Source organism: Rhamphochromis sp. 'chilingali' (genome assembly GCF_963969265.1).
Source record: "Rhamphochromis sp. 'chilingali' genome assembly, chromosome: 4".
Taxonomy (NCBI): Eukaryota; Metazoa; Chordata; class Actinopteri; order Cichliformes; family Cichlidae; genus Rhamphochromis; species Rhamphochromis sp. 'chilingali'.
In genome coordinates, this window is record NC_137948.1 from 25,436,631 (window position 1) to 25,453,832 (window position 17,202).

Below are 17,202 nucleotides of genomic sequence, written 5' to 3' on the forward strand. Positions count from 1 at the left end.
AGAAACTATTAGACTCAGGAAAAAGGTGCCCAATATTATATTTGAAAAATTACACAGATCTCAGGAATTTGTAGGCTGTAATGATAATCAGGTGTTTCTATTTAAAGAACAGGGAGTTGTTGTTTATGTTTATCATGCTACAAAATGATCTTTAAATAGGGACATAAGAAATCCATAACCGGGCTGCCTTTGTGCAAATGAATTCAACACCACCAGGAGTGGTTGACCAACAAATCATTCCAAGAGGAAGCCTTGTAACAGTCTAGGAGGTCACAAAGGATCCCAGGGTAACTTCTAAGCAACTAAATGCCTCATTAGTTCAACATTGGTTCATAAAAGAGTTCATGAGTGTACCGCCAAGAGAACTCTAAACAGTAATGATGTCTAAATATTTTGTTCGCCTGCCAGAAAGCTGGTTTCCCAATGTTTTCTAGAAAGATGAGGCCAAAATAGAAGTTATTTAAATGCGAATGATGTTCAGAGAGAAGAAAATGCAGAATTCCAATGTAACCTCTGAAATGTGGCGATTGTGGTTTGGACCTGCGTCACTGCATCTGGGCCAGGATGGCAGAACATCATTTATGGAGCGATGAGTTTTGAAATAAATCAGCAAATTTTAAAGGAAAATGTCAGGACATCTAAATCTCAAGAGAAAGTGGGTCATGCAGGAAGACAGCAGCCGCTCGGCACACAAGTCATCCCAGCAAAGAATAGCCAAAAAAGAATAAATATGATTTTTGGATTGAACATGTCAAAGTTCCGTCTTTTATTGAACAGAACCTCATGTAGAAAGTTCATTTGGGCAAACGTGAGCGAGGCAATGAGCAAAAGTTCCTCCAAGCTATTGTTCAAGAATGATCAGGATTTTTGTTTCTGTTTTTCCACTTCTTGGAAAATTGGACTCGGTTATACAGAAAATCAGAAACTAGCAAAGTGTTCACAAACCTTTTCCTTCAGCTGTAAGCAAAATATATGCAGAAGATTCCTAACAGCTTGTGGTTATTAAAAAAAATCACTCTATCTCATTATCCACAATCTGGACTCACTTATATATGTGACAAAGTACTGACTCATGATTTTTTCTTTAGCATTTTGTACAAGCAAATGTTTCATGTTATTTGTTTCTGAAATATGCCCCTCACTCAGTAAACTCTGAGCAGCGTGTCCACAATCTTTTTCGATTGTGAGTTACTCATTGAGCTTGAGGACTGACACGATGTTACTGTATCAGGATGTCCCAGCAGTGTTCAACAAGTCCAACACATAGCAAGTTTATTCATTTATTCATTTAGTTTTGCGATACCAGTGAGCTGAATGAGAGTTCAGGCTCTGTGGGATTGTTTTTACTTCTCTATTTTTACTTTTAAATGAGAACGCTGCATTGCCAACAGTTACTTTCTTTTAGTTTGATGTCTCTTGTCAACAATATTTCTAGAAGTTTTCAGCTTTGGAGGGCACTAGTACTTGGTTTTGAAATCGATACATTTTTGAATTTCAAGTGTTTCAAATTGTTTAAGTGAATTATTCCTGGTTCTATTTACAATTTCAGGGGATTTGGGGAATAGATGGCCTTCTTGTAATGACCATCATCTTTTCCTATTCTTAGTCATTTTCTGTTCTCTAGAGAAATAATCTTTGTTCATTTGTTTCTGCCTTAAAATTGTCAGTGAGCGCATTCGTCACTGTATACACAAATGCGAGTTTTAACTCGGCTGTGCAAAGAAGACACATAAATAACGAAGATGGAGAAATGCTCAGTTCAGATGGACTAAGGTGAGCTGAAAAAAACTCTCAAAATCTAAATCTGCGCTAAAAACCGTCTGGCTTGTTATCACTACAAAAGCCAGCACCTTTGATTGTATGGGAGCACATTAGTGCCAATGGAATGGGGGGACTTGCACGTCTGCAAAGAACCCATTATTACTAAACATTATCTACAAGTTTTGGAGTGCATATAACTGCTCTTGAATGAAGACTTTGCATGTTTTCAATGAGAAAATGCCAATCTAGTCAGTGATAAACCTGTCACCCATACAAAGCATTTAGCTCATTATGTATCAAGGAATTCCCTGAGCTTTAAACATCAATTTTAAAATCAGCATATCAGCAAAATGTCTAGGTGTTATTGTACTGATTCTGTTATATAATATGTAGGGCTTGAGTAACGTGCAAATCATACAGTTTATACAGCATCCCATCTTTAGGAATGTTGTTTTTCATTTATTAATTAATATCAATATTCACTTCTTTGCTTCTTTGCTACACATAATTAAATGAAACACACTTATTCCACGCATATTTACACACTGCTGTCATCCTCAACACTCTTACTGTCCACTATCCAGTTCATGTGTGCAACAGAGCCGCAGAAAGGCCCGAGCAGCTCCACGCTCCCTTGGCAACTTGTTGTGGAGTTAATGATCCAGATGTAATAAAGCTATAATTGCCAGGCCAGTTTGTTTTGCACCTGATATTGGATGGAGGGTCAGTGCTTTGTTATGTATTTATCAAGGGCCAGCAAGCGCCCACACATTTACACGCAAACACTTTCACACAGTGCATACATGCGTTTTACACACAGTGTTCACCTATGTTGTGAGATGTTTTAAGACAGCACTCACAAAAGGCTTTCTTTTTTTCTCAGTAATATAAACACACAAACACACACACTTGTTATGACCTTGCTTTCGATGTAGGTCTCTGTTTCCCAAGCATCATTCACTAATTAGGCAAAACAAGCACTATCACCAGAGACCTTATATAGGGTACCAAACAGCTGGGGATCAACAGGAAGAGATACAGACTTGCAGACTGTTGTCATACATCCTGTGGTATGTGAATGCTCCCAGCCATCATGTCAAGGTTAGTGGGATAAAGTGTGCAGTGAAATGAAACATGTCCAGTACTAAAATATATCCTTCCAGTGCTTCCAGTAAGACAAAAACAAGGCAAGCTGCTTTGTTAAAGGAAAGCCTTGATTATCGTGAATACATAATTAAACAAAGGGCCAGCAAATACAACAGTGAAAACATCCTTTAATATACAGATAGATTTTCTGTTATCTTCCATGGTTCAGGATTTTTGTATTTATTTGTCTAAATTTAGAGGATATTTGTAATTTAATTGTCTATAGCAATGATGTCAAATGTAAGACCCAGGGGCCTTAATTGGCCCAGCCTCCTTGATGGCTTTGGAAAATATAGAGGACATACATTTTTTTAGATTTTCCTGTTGATAAAGACCTCTCCCATAGCCCTTCATACTACACCAAAGTAGTTAAGTAATAAATAAAAAAATACATGATTTAAAAAGTATAAATACAGAAAAGCAGCCAGCTAGCAGAACTTCTGTAATTTGACACATTTATCAAGTAGAAAAACTGAAAAACGATTGAAATTGCATGGATTCCCTTTAGTCTTTGTATAATGTAATGTGCTTTATTAGTACACAGTACATAAAGCTGAATTTATGAAAGCTTTATTTAATTAATACTGTAATTACATTGAAAGAAGAAGTAAAAAGTGGACACATAGAATTAAGATAACTCCAACTCACATGAAACGGTTTTGTACCTGTTAGAGCCATTGTGTCACTGCAGGGACGTTTTCAAACCCACACACACACGCACTCAGACTTTTCTCCTCCTGCTCTTCCTCTTGTATCCCTGCGAGCCAACACAAGTCGCGTCACATCTTGTCCAGTGCCACTTTGGATTTGAAGTGAAGAGGAAGCATAGGTAGCTCAGGAGTACGTGCTCATGGCCATGTAGTTCCGTTTCACCATGTTCATTAGCACTGCCACTCTCTTAGGTCTTTACACATGAGTAGTATGCAGAGGCATTCTGGGATACCTTGCAATAGTCTCCACAATGCTTCTTAAAGGTCCTAACTGGTGCAACTGGTGCTACATTTCTGTCCTTTGGCAACAAATGTGTTTCTTTGTAGAAACATTATACCTCAATAATGTCTGACGTGACATTTTATACAAAATGTAAATATTCCTACAATTTAATGAAGGTTGTCGCTCAACACTTTTGATTCCTTGTCCTATGATCTCTAAAAGAAAACACTGCTGAGAATCTCCTTTTGTGTTTACAGGGGACGGCAGATTGCTCAGAGTATCCCAGAGATCAGCAGTGGCTGGCCCATGTAAACCACATTCTCCAGCAGAAGGTCAGTCTCACCTACTTGCAGTAATGATCACATAACTTGTTCCTGCTTAGGCAGTGCAATAGTCACAAAATAATATATTTTTGTTTTAATGTGCAAAAACACAAACGCTTGCTTTAGTCCCACTAAGATTTTAATTACCAGTCACACTTTAATCTGTTTACTTTATATAAGTAATTCGTGGTTACTGCACAGTTACTACTGTGTTCGAATAAGTCATTACCTGCAGTCCAGGCAGGCCTATTTTCAGTATTGGTTGCACAGGGAATTAAAAAGACATTGCAGAAATGTACTTGCTAATATGGTCTAACATAACAAACAAGTGCATGATTTATTTCAACAGAAAGGCAATTATGTATTTTCCCAACCAAAGCAAGTTTGTTTTCCAGCCAGCTATCAATCCATTTCCTTAACCACTTATCTAATTCATGATCACTAAGGGGCTGTATCCCAGCTGACACTGGGCAACAGGTAGTACTAGTAGTAATTATTTAGTTATTATTTGCAAGAGCTTGTTTTATCAGTGGGGTTAGGTTAACTAGTGATTCAAAATTGCGCATAGGTGTGAATGTGAGTGTGAATGGGTGTGTGTGTGCGTTGGCAGTGTGATAAATTGGTGGCCTGTCCAGATGTACCCTGCCCCTCGTCCTATGGTGGTTCCAGCCCCCCGCCACCCTGAATTGGATGGCTGGCTGGATGGACTGTGTCTCCATGTTCATGAGTTTCATGGATGGATCGGATTGGATGAGATAACAGAGAACCTAAAAAAAAACATGCATTCATGCTGTAAGTTGCTGTTGACCTACAGTAAGTTGAGCTTTCTTTGCCATACTGAAGCAGGAAATTCTATCAAATATATGTAATATCTGGTCCTAGCTTACTTTGTTACTATGTAGTTGTTTGGGATAAATCAGCAGCAGCAGCAGTGAGAGGAAAAGGAAACAACAAATGCTCGTTTAAAGACACCCAAAGAGTGAGCAGGATGATTTCGCTGTAAAAATTCCTCTCTTCCAAACATCACAGATGTTCTGTTTAGAATTTTTGAGTTTTGATAAAAACTTAGGGTATTTTTTTAAACATGTAATATGTTCACTGTGTAAGAGATTCAAAGAGTTTCATTTCAGTGCATTTGTGCGTCATAGATGTTGCTTCATTTTTGTTTGTTTTTAATAAAAGCTGTGTCAGATAATTAGAGATATCCAGGCCCTCAGGTGTGTCCAAACCTTTGGCTGGCACTGTATATGTTTTTGAACAATGAAGAAATCTATTTATTTATTGACTAAGGCATTTTATTTATTTATCTATGATTAAGTGGATGTTTTGGTGTCTACGTTACAGTTTGGTTTAGCCAAATGTGGCTTTGTTACTTGTCAGTCTTCAATGCTTGAAAAACAAAAATTGGCCACCAAATACAGTAAGTGGAGGATTTTTTTCCCACCCCAACGATCCTGCTCAGCCTCTGAAAAAAAAAAGACAATAATGCAAAAGATAAACAAAGAAAAGCAACTAGATTGTGGCTGTGTTGGAGTCTTTGTGTGCACACAGCCAGTCATCTGTGAGTGCTCTGCTGGAGCTTTGCTCGAGTGCTGTCAACGTCTGCTCGCTGTGATATGTGTATGATTGAGAGTGTCGAGTATGTGTGTGTGTCTTGTCTGTGTTCTTGTCAGCGGCTGCCGCAGGCACTCATGCGTCGCCTCCGCACCACGACACACACCAGACACTGTTCTCTTGTTCCCCAGATCTTCTTCTGACCTTTCCACCTTCCTCTCCCCCTCCCACACTAACACACACACAACACTCTACTGAATCCATGTTTTTCCCTTCTAGCTGGACAGCTCTCAGTCCCTGCTCTCTCTCTGCCATCCTCCACTGTCCCGCATTCTTCACTCTCTCTCTCTCTCTCTGGCTCAGACCCCGAGGCAGCTTGTTAGTGGGGAACTAAATATTGATTTGGCGGGCCTGTCAATGCCGGGAGAATGAGCTAGTGTCCACCAGAGACCTCGGCACCGGCAGCCTGCTATCGACGTTTTCCGTGGGCAGAACAGGGATGGTGGGGGGGGGGGCTGGAGTTGGTGTGCAGAGTGGAGGAGGAGAAAAGCGGAGTATGACAAGGCTGAGACTCGCCCCCAGGTCCCTGTGGGGACCACTGGGACCACCGCAGTCATCCCCCTTCACTGAAACAGACTTTTTCTATCCCCTTTCAAGTCCATCTTGTTCTGTTTTTTTTTTGGGTTTTTTTTTTGGTTTTTTTGCTGTTTGTTTATTTTATTTTTCTTCTCGGCTCGATCATGCAGTTTCTTCTCGCTGTCTGGTTTTTAAAAGCGTATTGTCATATTAAGTGGACACCAGGCTCTGTCTTTGCCTTTCTCTTTCATATTTCTATATTTTTTGGGGCAGCTGGTGGGACATCTTGCATGCCAAAAGATCAGGTTTTTTCATAAGCTTAATTTATGTGTTTAAGACCGCTGTGATATCGGACCTACACTAAGTGAAAGCTGCTGCAGAGAAGCCAACATTTTCTATTGAGTGCATACACTTCAAGAACTCCAGTAAAGTACCCGCTTGGTTTTTCGACTCTCTGTCATAGCTTATGAAAGGCTCACCAAGCAGAACATCTGTGAAGTGGAATGGCCTGGGCTGTCACCCTGTCTGTGACACTAATAACACACTCCCCTAATAGCGATATGATCTTACCCGGAGCAGTACTCATACACACTTCCTCGAATAAAAAGACACAGAGACAGAAATAGACCCAGTGAAAGGAAAGATGAGAGAGATCCATGTCCTTAACTGGCTGGCTGTCACCAGAAGAGGATGAGGATATGTCCATCTGTGTGTGTGTGTGTGTGTGTGTGTGTGTGTGTGTGTGTGTGTGTGTGTGTGTGTGTGTGTGTGTGTGTGTGTGTGTGTGTGCGCGCACCACACTCACGACAGCCTCATCTTGTCACTGTCAGTGCTTAATGGAGCTGCCAGTGGGACAGCACTTTATTATCTCAGTGGCCCTGTCAATGGCAAACCCATCACTCATTCTCTGTGTGTGTGTGTCTGTGTGTGTGTGGATACGACGATAGGTACCTATGTGTGCGTCTTTGTCTGTGTGTGGGCCATTGTTTACAATCACTGTCATGCACTGCCACATGTCAACGTAACAAGAAAGAGAGGTGTTGGCAGTACGCTAACAAACTCTGTGTTGCAGACCTGATGATATGTGATGGTGTATGTGTTGAGGTAACTGCTCCCTTCATGCCATAGAAGTGCCATAGATTTCCGGAGCCCCCTCACCCCTGCCCCACATGTCCACTCAAAACAAAATGAAACATTGCGTTCATTTTCTCGTCTCTCACCTCCACTGGTGAGTTAATGAAATCAAACCCTGCGCCTCTCAGTAGAGAGCCACCGTAAGCAGCGCTCCATAGCCCGAATCAAGGGACGATGCTGTCTAATAATCATGAGCAGGCCAGGGGGTGTGCTATATGGCTCCACCTCAACCTACCATGAATAAGGCCAGCGGTGAAGATGGAGTGTCCATGTGGGCCATGGGGTCCAGGTACCGACCCGGGGAAGCATTGATTTAATTGCCTTTGGTTTATTTGTGGAGTCCTAATTATTGACTGGAGGTAGAATTTAATGGACCAAGTCTTTATGAAGACAGGGAAATGACTGCCTTCTGCTGCTGGCCAATAATGAACAGGAGCAGCATGTGCATGCAAGCGTGTGCACATGCACGCAAGCACACACGTTCCCTCCAGATCATTTTTCAGACTCATTTTGTATACACACACACCTATCTGAAGCCTCATGACAGCATAATAACATTTAAAAAGTCATTGACTCTGTTGATTTCTTTATGAGAGGACAGTGGTTTGGTTTACTGGTATGGGGTGGCGCTGAGGGCCTGCTAATATTTACCTCACAATCACACCCAAGGGAGACGTACAAGCATCACTTCTTATCAGCCTCCGAGCTATAACAAGCAGGTGAACATTACATTAAGACAGTGGTAGAGACAAGCCAGACCAATCAGGACTGGACTTGTTATAAAACATCAAAGGCGTTTATGGGTGGTCTCTAAGGCTGAAATAATTCCTGTAATTTCAAACCTGTATCAAACTTTCGGGAGGGTTTCCTGTAGCCCATTTCTACAGTGGTAAATAGCATTAAATAGCACTTTTTTCATGTCACTTCTTATAAAGGCTTCACACTATATTGGTATTTCTATGAGGTGTTACATCATTAACCCTTGGTTTTAAAAATATCTATGGCTCTGTTTCCATGCACTCTGAAACTTTTCTGTTGTTGGTGGTGCTGTGAGAGTGAGGAGCAGTGTGTTGTGTTGTGTGGCTCATTATGCCTCTGTAATGACAAGGAACAGCCCTTAGTCCCACACTTCTCTCTGAAGGAAAGTGGCTCTAATTAAGCTCCAATTAATGACTGAGCTAATTAAATCAGACACTCTTTTTGGTCCCTGTAAGTATGTTTGTATGTGTGTGGAGGGGACTTGAGTTGAGACTTTGTACTGTAAATGTGTCACTGAAACAGTGAAGGGTTCCCAGGAGGAGACTAATATTATTGTTGTTAGTATCAGAGTGCTCTGTGAGTTTTCTGGCCTATTCAGCCTGCGTTTCAGATAAAAAGAAACTGCAGATGCAGCTTCTTGCTGATGTTCCTTAGCCATTAATGGGTTGGGTGATTAAAGCTGTTGAATTTGCACTACATGAACAACAAGTATTGGGCCACATCTCTTAATCTTTGAGTTCACGTGTTACCGAGCAAGTAGCCATACAATCACGAAACATTTGTGGAAAGAATGGGTCATTTTCAATAACATCTCAATCTCATTCAGTAACTGCACAGTTCCATAATTCATCCGGCATTAACATCAGCACAAAACTGCGTGCCGGGAATTTTGTGGCATGGGATTCCATCATCATCATCATCATCATCATCATCATCATCATTTATTTATTTATATAGCACTTTAAAAACACAAGTGGTAGACCAAAGTGCTGTACAATACTAATATGCACATAGTAATAAAACCAGACATAGCAATAAAATAAAAATATCAGTTACCCACAGAGTTAAAAGCCAGGGAATAAAAATAGGTTTTTAATAAAGACTTAAAAACTGGCACTGATGTAGCCTGTCTAATATGAAGAGGAAGGTTATTCCAAAGCATCGGCGCAGCAACAGAGAACGCTCGGTCTCCTCTAAGTTTCAGCCGTGACTTTGGGACCGAAAGCAGCAACTGCTCAGCTGACCGAAGGGAACGAGTGGGGACGTGGGGCTTCAACAAGTCAGACAAATAAAGAGGTGCCAGACCATTTAGAGATTTTAAAACCAATAAAAGGGCTTTAAAACTGATCCTGTATTCAATTGGAAGCCAGTGTAAAGAGGGCGTCCTCTAGGTCTAATTTGCAGATGGCTACCACTTTTGTCCAGATAACAGAGCAGGGGTGTTGAACAGAAGGCCAGAATCTGCCTGGGTAAAGACTCCCATCTTGCCCCATGATGACTCAACAAAGAGTACATAGATGTAGAACTTTTAAATGCATTTTCATAACTTTTACAGTGGGTTCGTGGAAAAAATGAACTTTTCTTTGAATTAATAAAAATGTTTTATAATTGTGGGACAGTCTGGGCAATGAAATGCCAGAACGCTTTCTGTAAGTTTGCATGTCTGTCATGTAGTTTCACTGGTCCAGCCCACTTAAGTACTCAATTTTAGTTAAAGTTGAGGGGCAAGGTGAAAAAAGATTTCTTGAAGCCTCTTTGGTGCTTTAAATGTTACTGATTGTATCCAAGGGCGATTTAGTCTGCTGATGGGCACAGTAGACTAACGGGGCAGTTGTTCTGCTCATTTCTAACTGTACCCCAGTAGCTTGCATTATTTACAGCTTATCCTCTGTCTGAAAGAAGGTATTTTAGTTCTTCTCCTATTAGGACAATTCTCCTTTAAGCCGGCTCTGTTTGACTGCCGCTGGTAATCTCAGGTACACACCAGAGCTGTGTACCTGAGATGACCATATTAAAGATATACGCTCTCAGTGACATCACACAAAGCCAATAGTAGAAATAATCTCTTTAGATAAGGATTCACAGCGATTATTCTGTCTCATTATTGAATAATAATGAGTCCACAATCGGTAGTGGTGTATGTATGAAAGAAAATAAGTAAAAGCGTAGTCAGGAACTTTTAAGTTAATATAGAAAAATTATCTACACTGAACTGATGGCTTGATGCATTGCCTTCCCTCTGAACCCACACTAGAAGCTGGTAAGTCTTAGCAGCTTTTTATTTTGTGACAGCTTGCTGCCAGCACAGCCACTTTTCCTGACTGCAACTCCTTCCCAGTGCATTACCTTGACCGATGAGCCATAACTGTTACATAGCCATGTTCTGGGTTCCTGAATTCCACCTAAAGGTTGCATCTGTTTTGTATGGATATCACCTTTCTATATTTATACCCCAATCATGCCTGAATCACCTCATTTTCACACCTAATGAGTATGAACCTGAAACAAAGACCGGGTGCTTTCCTATGTTTAATCTAGGGTGTATTTAGGTCAGATCCCTAACAAATGCATGTTGCGCTCTGAAATGATGTTTGCAAACAACGTATCAAGAAAAGGAGAGATTTTTAATTACAGTATTTGTGGCCCCAAGTGTCCAATTCCCTTTCATATCAGTCTCCAGTGGCCTAAAGGGGAGAAAAGCGAGGGATCTGCTATGCTGCTGGGGTAGGTAATTACGAAGGAGAGCAAGAGAATAGGCTCGTCGGTGCTTTAGTGATTTTCTTACCTGAGCCCCTCTTTGCAAATGTGACATATTCATTATTGGAGATAATCAAATGCAAGTACGGTGCCTTTGTGCTTTTTTTAATCTATTTATCATGTTGTTGTTGTTGTTGTTATTCCCCCGTTTGATAAATTTGATTTTCAAACAAAAGTGAGAAGATCAGAGATCAAAGAGCTGTTTCCACCCTCCCTCTGCTATAAAACTACTGTAACTACTTCTCCCTTACCTTGACTAGTGGCCTAGATTGGAGATGACTCACTAGCCAGAGACAAAGATGTACAGCAGGTTTCCCTTCACACCCCAAGAAAGCCTATCATAGCACTCACTTCTTCATTTATTTATTTATTTAACACTCAGCTCATATCAGTAGTGCACACTGGCTTTATTATGTATAAACGTACAAACTGTATGAAAGTTTTGGTTTTTACAGCTGCCGATATGCACACTCCTTGAAGATTTTTCAAGGACCTAAATGTTGTTTGTATAGCAGAGTACTGGAGTTCAGTGGCAACATCTACATTATTAAATATACATGACTATTGCAGTTACATTGACAATAGCTCGTGAATAACTAAGAATCCTCCTTGCTAAGGTCCTCTTGTATTTCTTTTTAGGCTCTGCAAGCCTCTCCTCCCTCCACATTTCTATTCATTTAGATATCCAGCCATCTGACACAATCTCTGAAACCAAATTGGGCCCTTGGAAATAATTGTGTTAACCCATTCCGAGGGAGAAGACAAAAGAGGTGGAATGATTGATCTTTTATTTTTTTAAAAAAGTTGTGTGTAATGCCACTACCAGACCAGCGTCGCTGGAGTGCGGAAACTTTGAGCTGCTTGTTGCCTTGAGGTGTGCCCCAGGCTATAGCATAGCAGTGTCATTTAATTGGCTCATAAAAACACCTCTTGCTTGCAGCCCCTGTCCTTGTCCACACACACTCACACACGTATACCCACACAAACTTGTCAGTGTCAGTGGCTTTGCACGTCAGTTCACTCCTGAAACATGTTCATGAAATCATACATAGACAAAAGGTCGGCTCTGCAGGGCCTGTTGAATAGTAATGGATGCGAGTTAGCATGGCTTAATGCTACAGTAGCTATTTTAGTTTTGCCAAAGGGGACAGGGCCTCTTGCAAAACAGCCATTGTGTTGCTGGTGCTTGCTAGCTCCGCCAAAGGGGACAGGGGCCCAGCTAAATCAACTGTAGCATAACATTAGTGCCAGTTCTTAACACCGCCTTAAGCAGCCCAGGGGATCCAGCCAGAGCAGCTGCATCACAGCTTACCTCCAACCATCCTGCAGGGTATCAGTCCCGAGCTAATGTGGCAGTCAGATGAAAGAGAATGATAGTGCTGCTTGTCCCATTTGTGAGCACTTGTGTTTTCTTGTGTCAGAATCTGCTAGTGTAAGAAACAATCAAAATTAAGGCATTTTCATTGAAATTCAATATCAGCCAAGAGACAAATTTGCACAATACACACACACACACACACACACACACACACACACACACACACACACACACACACACACACACACACACACACACACTTCATTACATCAACACTCAAAAAGCTTTATAATCCTGTTGATGGTTTTTGTGTACCTACTCGTGTTTATACAGAATCTGTTCCTTGAATTTCTCATGACTTCAAATGGGTAATGCCTTGTTTTAAGGGATGATACCTGTGATGAGTGGCAGAAAGGTTCATGGTGTCCTTTGTTTTTTCTTTTTGTTCCTGTCTGAGAAAAGGACTGCCAAAAATAAGTTTTTAAAATGAAGGAATTGAAAGCACATTGAGTTTGTTGCATACATTCAGCATCTTTTTTTAGGCCTAAATCTCACTTAATGTTAGGTTTATCTAGATCATGTTTACCTGTTAGTGTTGTTTACTCATATTCCCACATCGGGACTTTTAATGATCCAGTCTCCCACTTTGCTATCCCACAGAGCCCCGTGTTGTGGCTGTGTCTCTATTTTAGTGCGTTTGTTTGCATAGTTAGTGGCTCTAAGTGCAATTAGCTTATTAAGAAATGTGAGTGTGTGTGTGTGTGTGAAACAGAGAGAGTGAGCTCTCTCTGGAGGACAGAGGCAGAGGGAGATGTCTCAGCAGTTACTTCAGTGTAGTGGTTCTCTGAGGAGTTATGCTGTGTGTTTGAAGCATCCAGTGCTGCTGGAACTGACTCCCCAGTGCACGCGTGCACAAGTGCACACTCACACACACTTTCTCACATACTTCCTGGCACATACGGCCTTGTGTTCCCTGATTCTTTTACCTTTAATGAAGAAGAGAAGGTGTCAAGGGGCAGGAGAACTGCGTGTGTGTGTATATTTGAGTTTCTAATGCGCACTCTCCAGCTGTATTTGAAACTGAGTACTAAAAGTTTTAAACTAGGTTTTAGTACCATTTTGGATCCAAGCATTATCTGCAAACTGTCACCATCTTGGTGACAGTTTGGATCAGTGGGTGGGAGCTATCAGCTAATACTGACAGGCTTGGCTAGCAAATTCTATCCTTATACTGTATACTTGCAACACAGACACCTGAACATTAGTCCAAAGTAACATACAAATAAAGTACTAGACTTTAACTCAAAACTGAAGCACAGATATTGCTATTAAATTTGTTGTATAATTACTTTAAAATGCTCCAAAAAGCACAACACTGCAAGCACAGTGGCATGGCACAACATAGAGCCACCTTGACAGGACAAGACTCAGCTGTACATCTGCACATAATGGATAAAGGTCGCTGTTAGGATGCCTGTATTCACATTTTGGACAGAGAAGACAGAGTTTGAAAGCAAAAGAGGCCATCGATGTCGGTGATGTAATGATGTAATCGATGTAATGAACATCATTCAACAGAGGTGGTGACTTACGACACCAGCTGTCAGCCACCTACAATGCAGTCTTGACATCCCTAACCAGACAGCTAGCAACTACAACTACCTATGTCAACACTCACACACATTATAAGGAGTCTGAGTGCTGACATACCATCCATAGGGTTGTAACCAAGAGAAAAAATAAACAAATAAGGGTTTAACATGGGAATCAATGGAGCTACACTTTGGCACCAGCCTCAAGTGGTGCTCAGAACAACCTCAACTTCATTTTTCAAACCTGGAGGTTTCTCTGTTACTGTTTGCTTAATCAAGATCATATTTTACAATTTTTTCTTCTTTCTGCTTCTGTGTGTAGTTCGAGGGCTCTTGTTTTCACACTCTCTTTTATGAAATAATCACATCTGTCCTGTCCCCTTCTCACTTCATGCTATGGGACTTGGTAAATTGGTCAGGGAAATATCATGCTTCCCTTGCTTACAAAATGTGCCTATAAAAAGCATTGCATAACTTAAGGGGAATATGTATGGGTGAGTCGGTGCACATTCAAATCAAATCCTCCTGTCGATGAGGAAGAAAAACAAAATTACCCAGTACTCTGAGGAGGAACCTGCCAATTCTTTGTTTTCACATTTATGAATTAATCAGTATCAGCTCTCATCCTTTCCTCTTCCTGGTATAGATTCAATCCAGTGACGCACACAAAAAGCAATACTTTAAGTTTTTACCATTGGTGCTAATTATGCCTAGAGGCACAATAAGGAAAAAATGGATAAAGCTTCTGGGAAAATGTATTGTCTCTTTAGACTCATGAAAACAAGAATGTGGGTGGCGTTTTTTTTTTGTGTTTTTTTTTACAGTTACAGGATAAAATTACTCTTTTAGAGCTGTTTCACAGCACTACTCACAAGAAACATTAATTCAGTTCATTTTTTTATGTAGCACCAAATCACAACAACAGTCACCTCCAGGGGCTTTATATTGTTAGGTAACGATCCTACTGTAATACAGAGAGAACCTCAACAATCATACAATCAGACCCCCTTTGAGCAAGCGATTGGCAACAGTGGGTTGGAAAAACTCTTTTAACAGAAAGAAACCTCCGGCAGAACCAGGCTCAGGGAGGAGCGGCCATCTGCCCTGACTGTTCGAGGAAAAATGACATTCCAAAAATCAAACCAATACCGGTTCGTCTCACAATTAGGGACTTTCTGTCACTCAGACGTGTAGATATACTGATTTTTAACGTGTGGTTTTATTGTTTGTTTATTGTTTATTGTAGTATTATGTTAAAAAAAATTATATTTCCATAGAGTTTTTCCTGTCCACAGTGGACAGGCATGTATTGGGGAAAATGTTCAGGATCAATGTTGGGATACCATACCTCTGCTGGTGTGGACGGGAAAAAACAGCAGACCTGTTTAAGTTAACATGTGAATGTTTTTTACAGCTGGCTTGAAAAAAAAACATGAACTGCATTCTCACTGGTCAAAAATGGAAGTTTAATAAAAGTGAGCTGTGGAGTTGGGCTACTGCTGTGTAGGCTGCTTTGTGATTTACTTTATCTCAAAGTGGCTGTTCCCTGAGAAATTTCACAAATCCTGAGGCCCTGCTTGGGCTTCTCTTATTTCATAAAACAGCAAACAGGCTGCCAGGTGTAAAAAAAAAAAAAAAAAAAAAAATATATATATATATATATATATATATATATATATATATATATATATATATATATATATATATATATATATATATTTTATTTATTTATATATATATATATATATATATATTTTTTATTTATTTATATATATTTATATATATATATATAGCTGGATAGATATATAAAAAAATCTGATTTTATTTTTTAATACTTGTGCTTTTGTGCGTGTTTTCCTCATTTTCTCTTCCCCTTCTACCGCCACCCCCACACCCTTTTTTCTGTGCTTCCCCTCCCCTGCAGATCCCCTCTGCCGGCCAGCTAATGGAGGCTGTGCGCGTGAAGATGAAGGAGAGGAAAGTGCTGACAGAAGAGCTGGCCACGCTCGCAACACCAGTCAGCGAAAAAGCCTGACTCCCTGGGCTGAGGCTGGGAAAACTGTCATCCTCTTCTTTTCCTCCCTCCCTTCTTCTCTCCCTCCCCAGCTCCTACTCGGTGGGAGCCGGGCTGAGCCAAGCTGGGCCGGGGCAGCAGAACCAATATTTGTGAGAAAAGCGCTGTCGACTCACTCTGGGCCACTGGCTCAACGCAGCACCCCAGCTTTTGTAAATGAGCCCTCGACATCTGTGTTAGCACTCACTGCACTATGTCTATCAGACAGGGCCCTTTAGTGCCAAGCTAATTTACAGTGCAGCCACTCTCCTCCGCTCTCAACGCAGACCTGGGGTGATAAGGCAAATGCTTACTCTAATGTTTAAATTACACTTTTTGAAACTTTCTTTTACCCCTTTCCCTCTAATTTATTTGGCACCTCAAGAACTTTTAGGTTGCAGGGACTTGATCTACGCATGCCTAGTCGACACTTTAGGAAAGTCCAAAGCAAGAGAGAGCAGAATATTCACTGCAAGGAGCTCCAGAGTGTATTACCCTCAGATCCAGTTCAGTGATTGAAGCCTCATCTGTTCCATTTATGAAATGCACTGCAAGTATTTATTTCTGAAGGAGATTGTTAAAGCTTCTAATCTTTTATTTTGTTATGTAATTATATTAAGTATTGCTTGATTTTTTTTTACCATTTTGTTTAATAAACATTTACTTAATTTCCAAAATAAAAGCCCTTTTAACTTCTAAAGGCTGCCTTTTTGTGATGGTCGCTGTCGTTTGCTTTGCTGTGCTCTCGTACTTTGCTTGTTCTGGCAGTTCAAAGGAGTGTCAGTCAGAGTGGGATGGTGACTGAGGATGCTCTGCTGGACTGCGGGGTTCTCGCACCTCTCTTATGATTGACAGCTGCCTGTTGGCATGGTTCCTGTCTGTAACAAGTGGCCCCTGCTGCTGACATCATTAGTAAGGGTCAGGATGAGCACACACGCACACACACAGAGCCGTGGTGCACAAGAGGAGTGGTTCCATCCTTGACACAGCTACCTCCACTTCCTTTTATCTGTTTCCCTTGTCCTCCCTCTCTTATTATTCATTTTGAATATTAAACCACAATCCAGGTCTCTGTCCTTGAGTTTGCATCCCACTCAGGAGACCCACACGCCTCCTTTGAAATTGCTTCTTCTTTTCCCTTTTTTTTGAATAACCACTTTCCTCCTTTCTTTTTATTATGTGTAATAAACAGTGGCACGAAGGATCCTCCGTTCAAGAATTAAAAAGAAATAATTCCACTTTTTAATCCCCCCCACCAACCCCCCACCTCCTTCTCAAATATATGCTAATGATGTC

The 17,202-nt window shown here is 40.8% G+C and overlaps 1 protein-coding gene across 2 annotated transcripts in view; it reads left to right on the plus strand.

Annotated features, from left to right (window-relative positions):
- cntln (centlein, centrosomal protein) overlaps positions 1-16,600 on the plus strand; it is a 94,951-nt gene extending 78,351 nt beyond the window's left edge. For both annotated transcript variants that reach the window (XM_080881624.1, XM_080881625.1), the window contains 2 exons: positions 4,098-4,172; positions 15,778-16,600. In XM_080881624.1, coding sequence (XP_080737750.1) covers positions 4,098-4,172; positions 15,778-15,888 — 186 coding nt within the window. In that variant the 3' untranslated portion in view covers positions 15,889-16,600. The remainder of the gene's footprint in view (positions 1-4,097; positions 4,173-15,777) is intronic.
- The last annotated feature ends 602 nt before the right edge of the window (positions 16,601-17,202 follow it).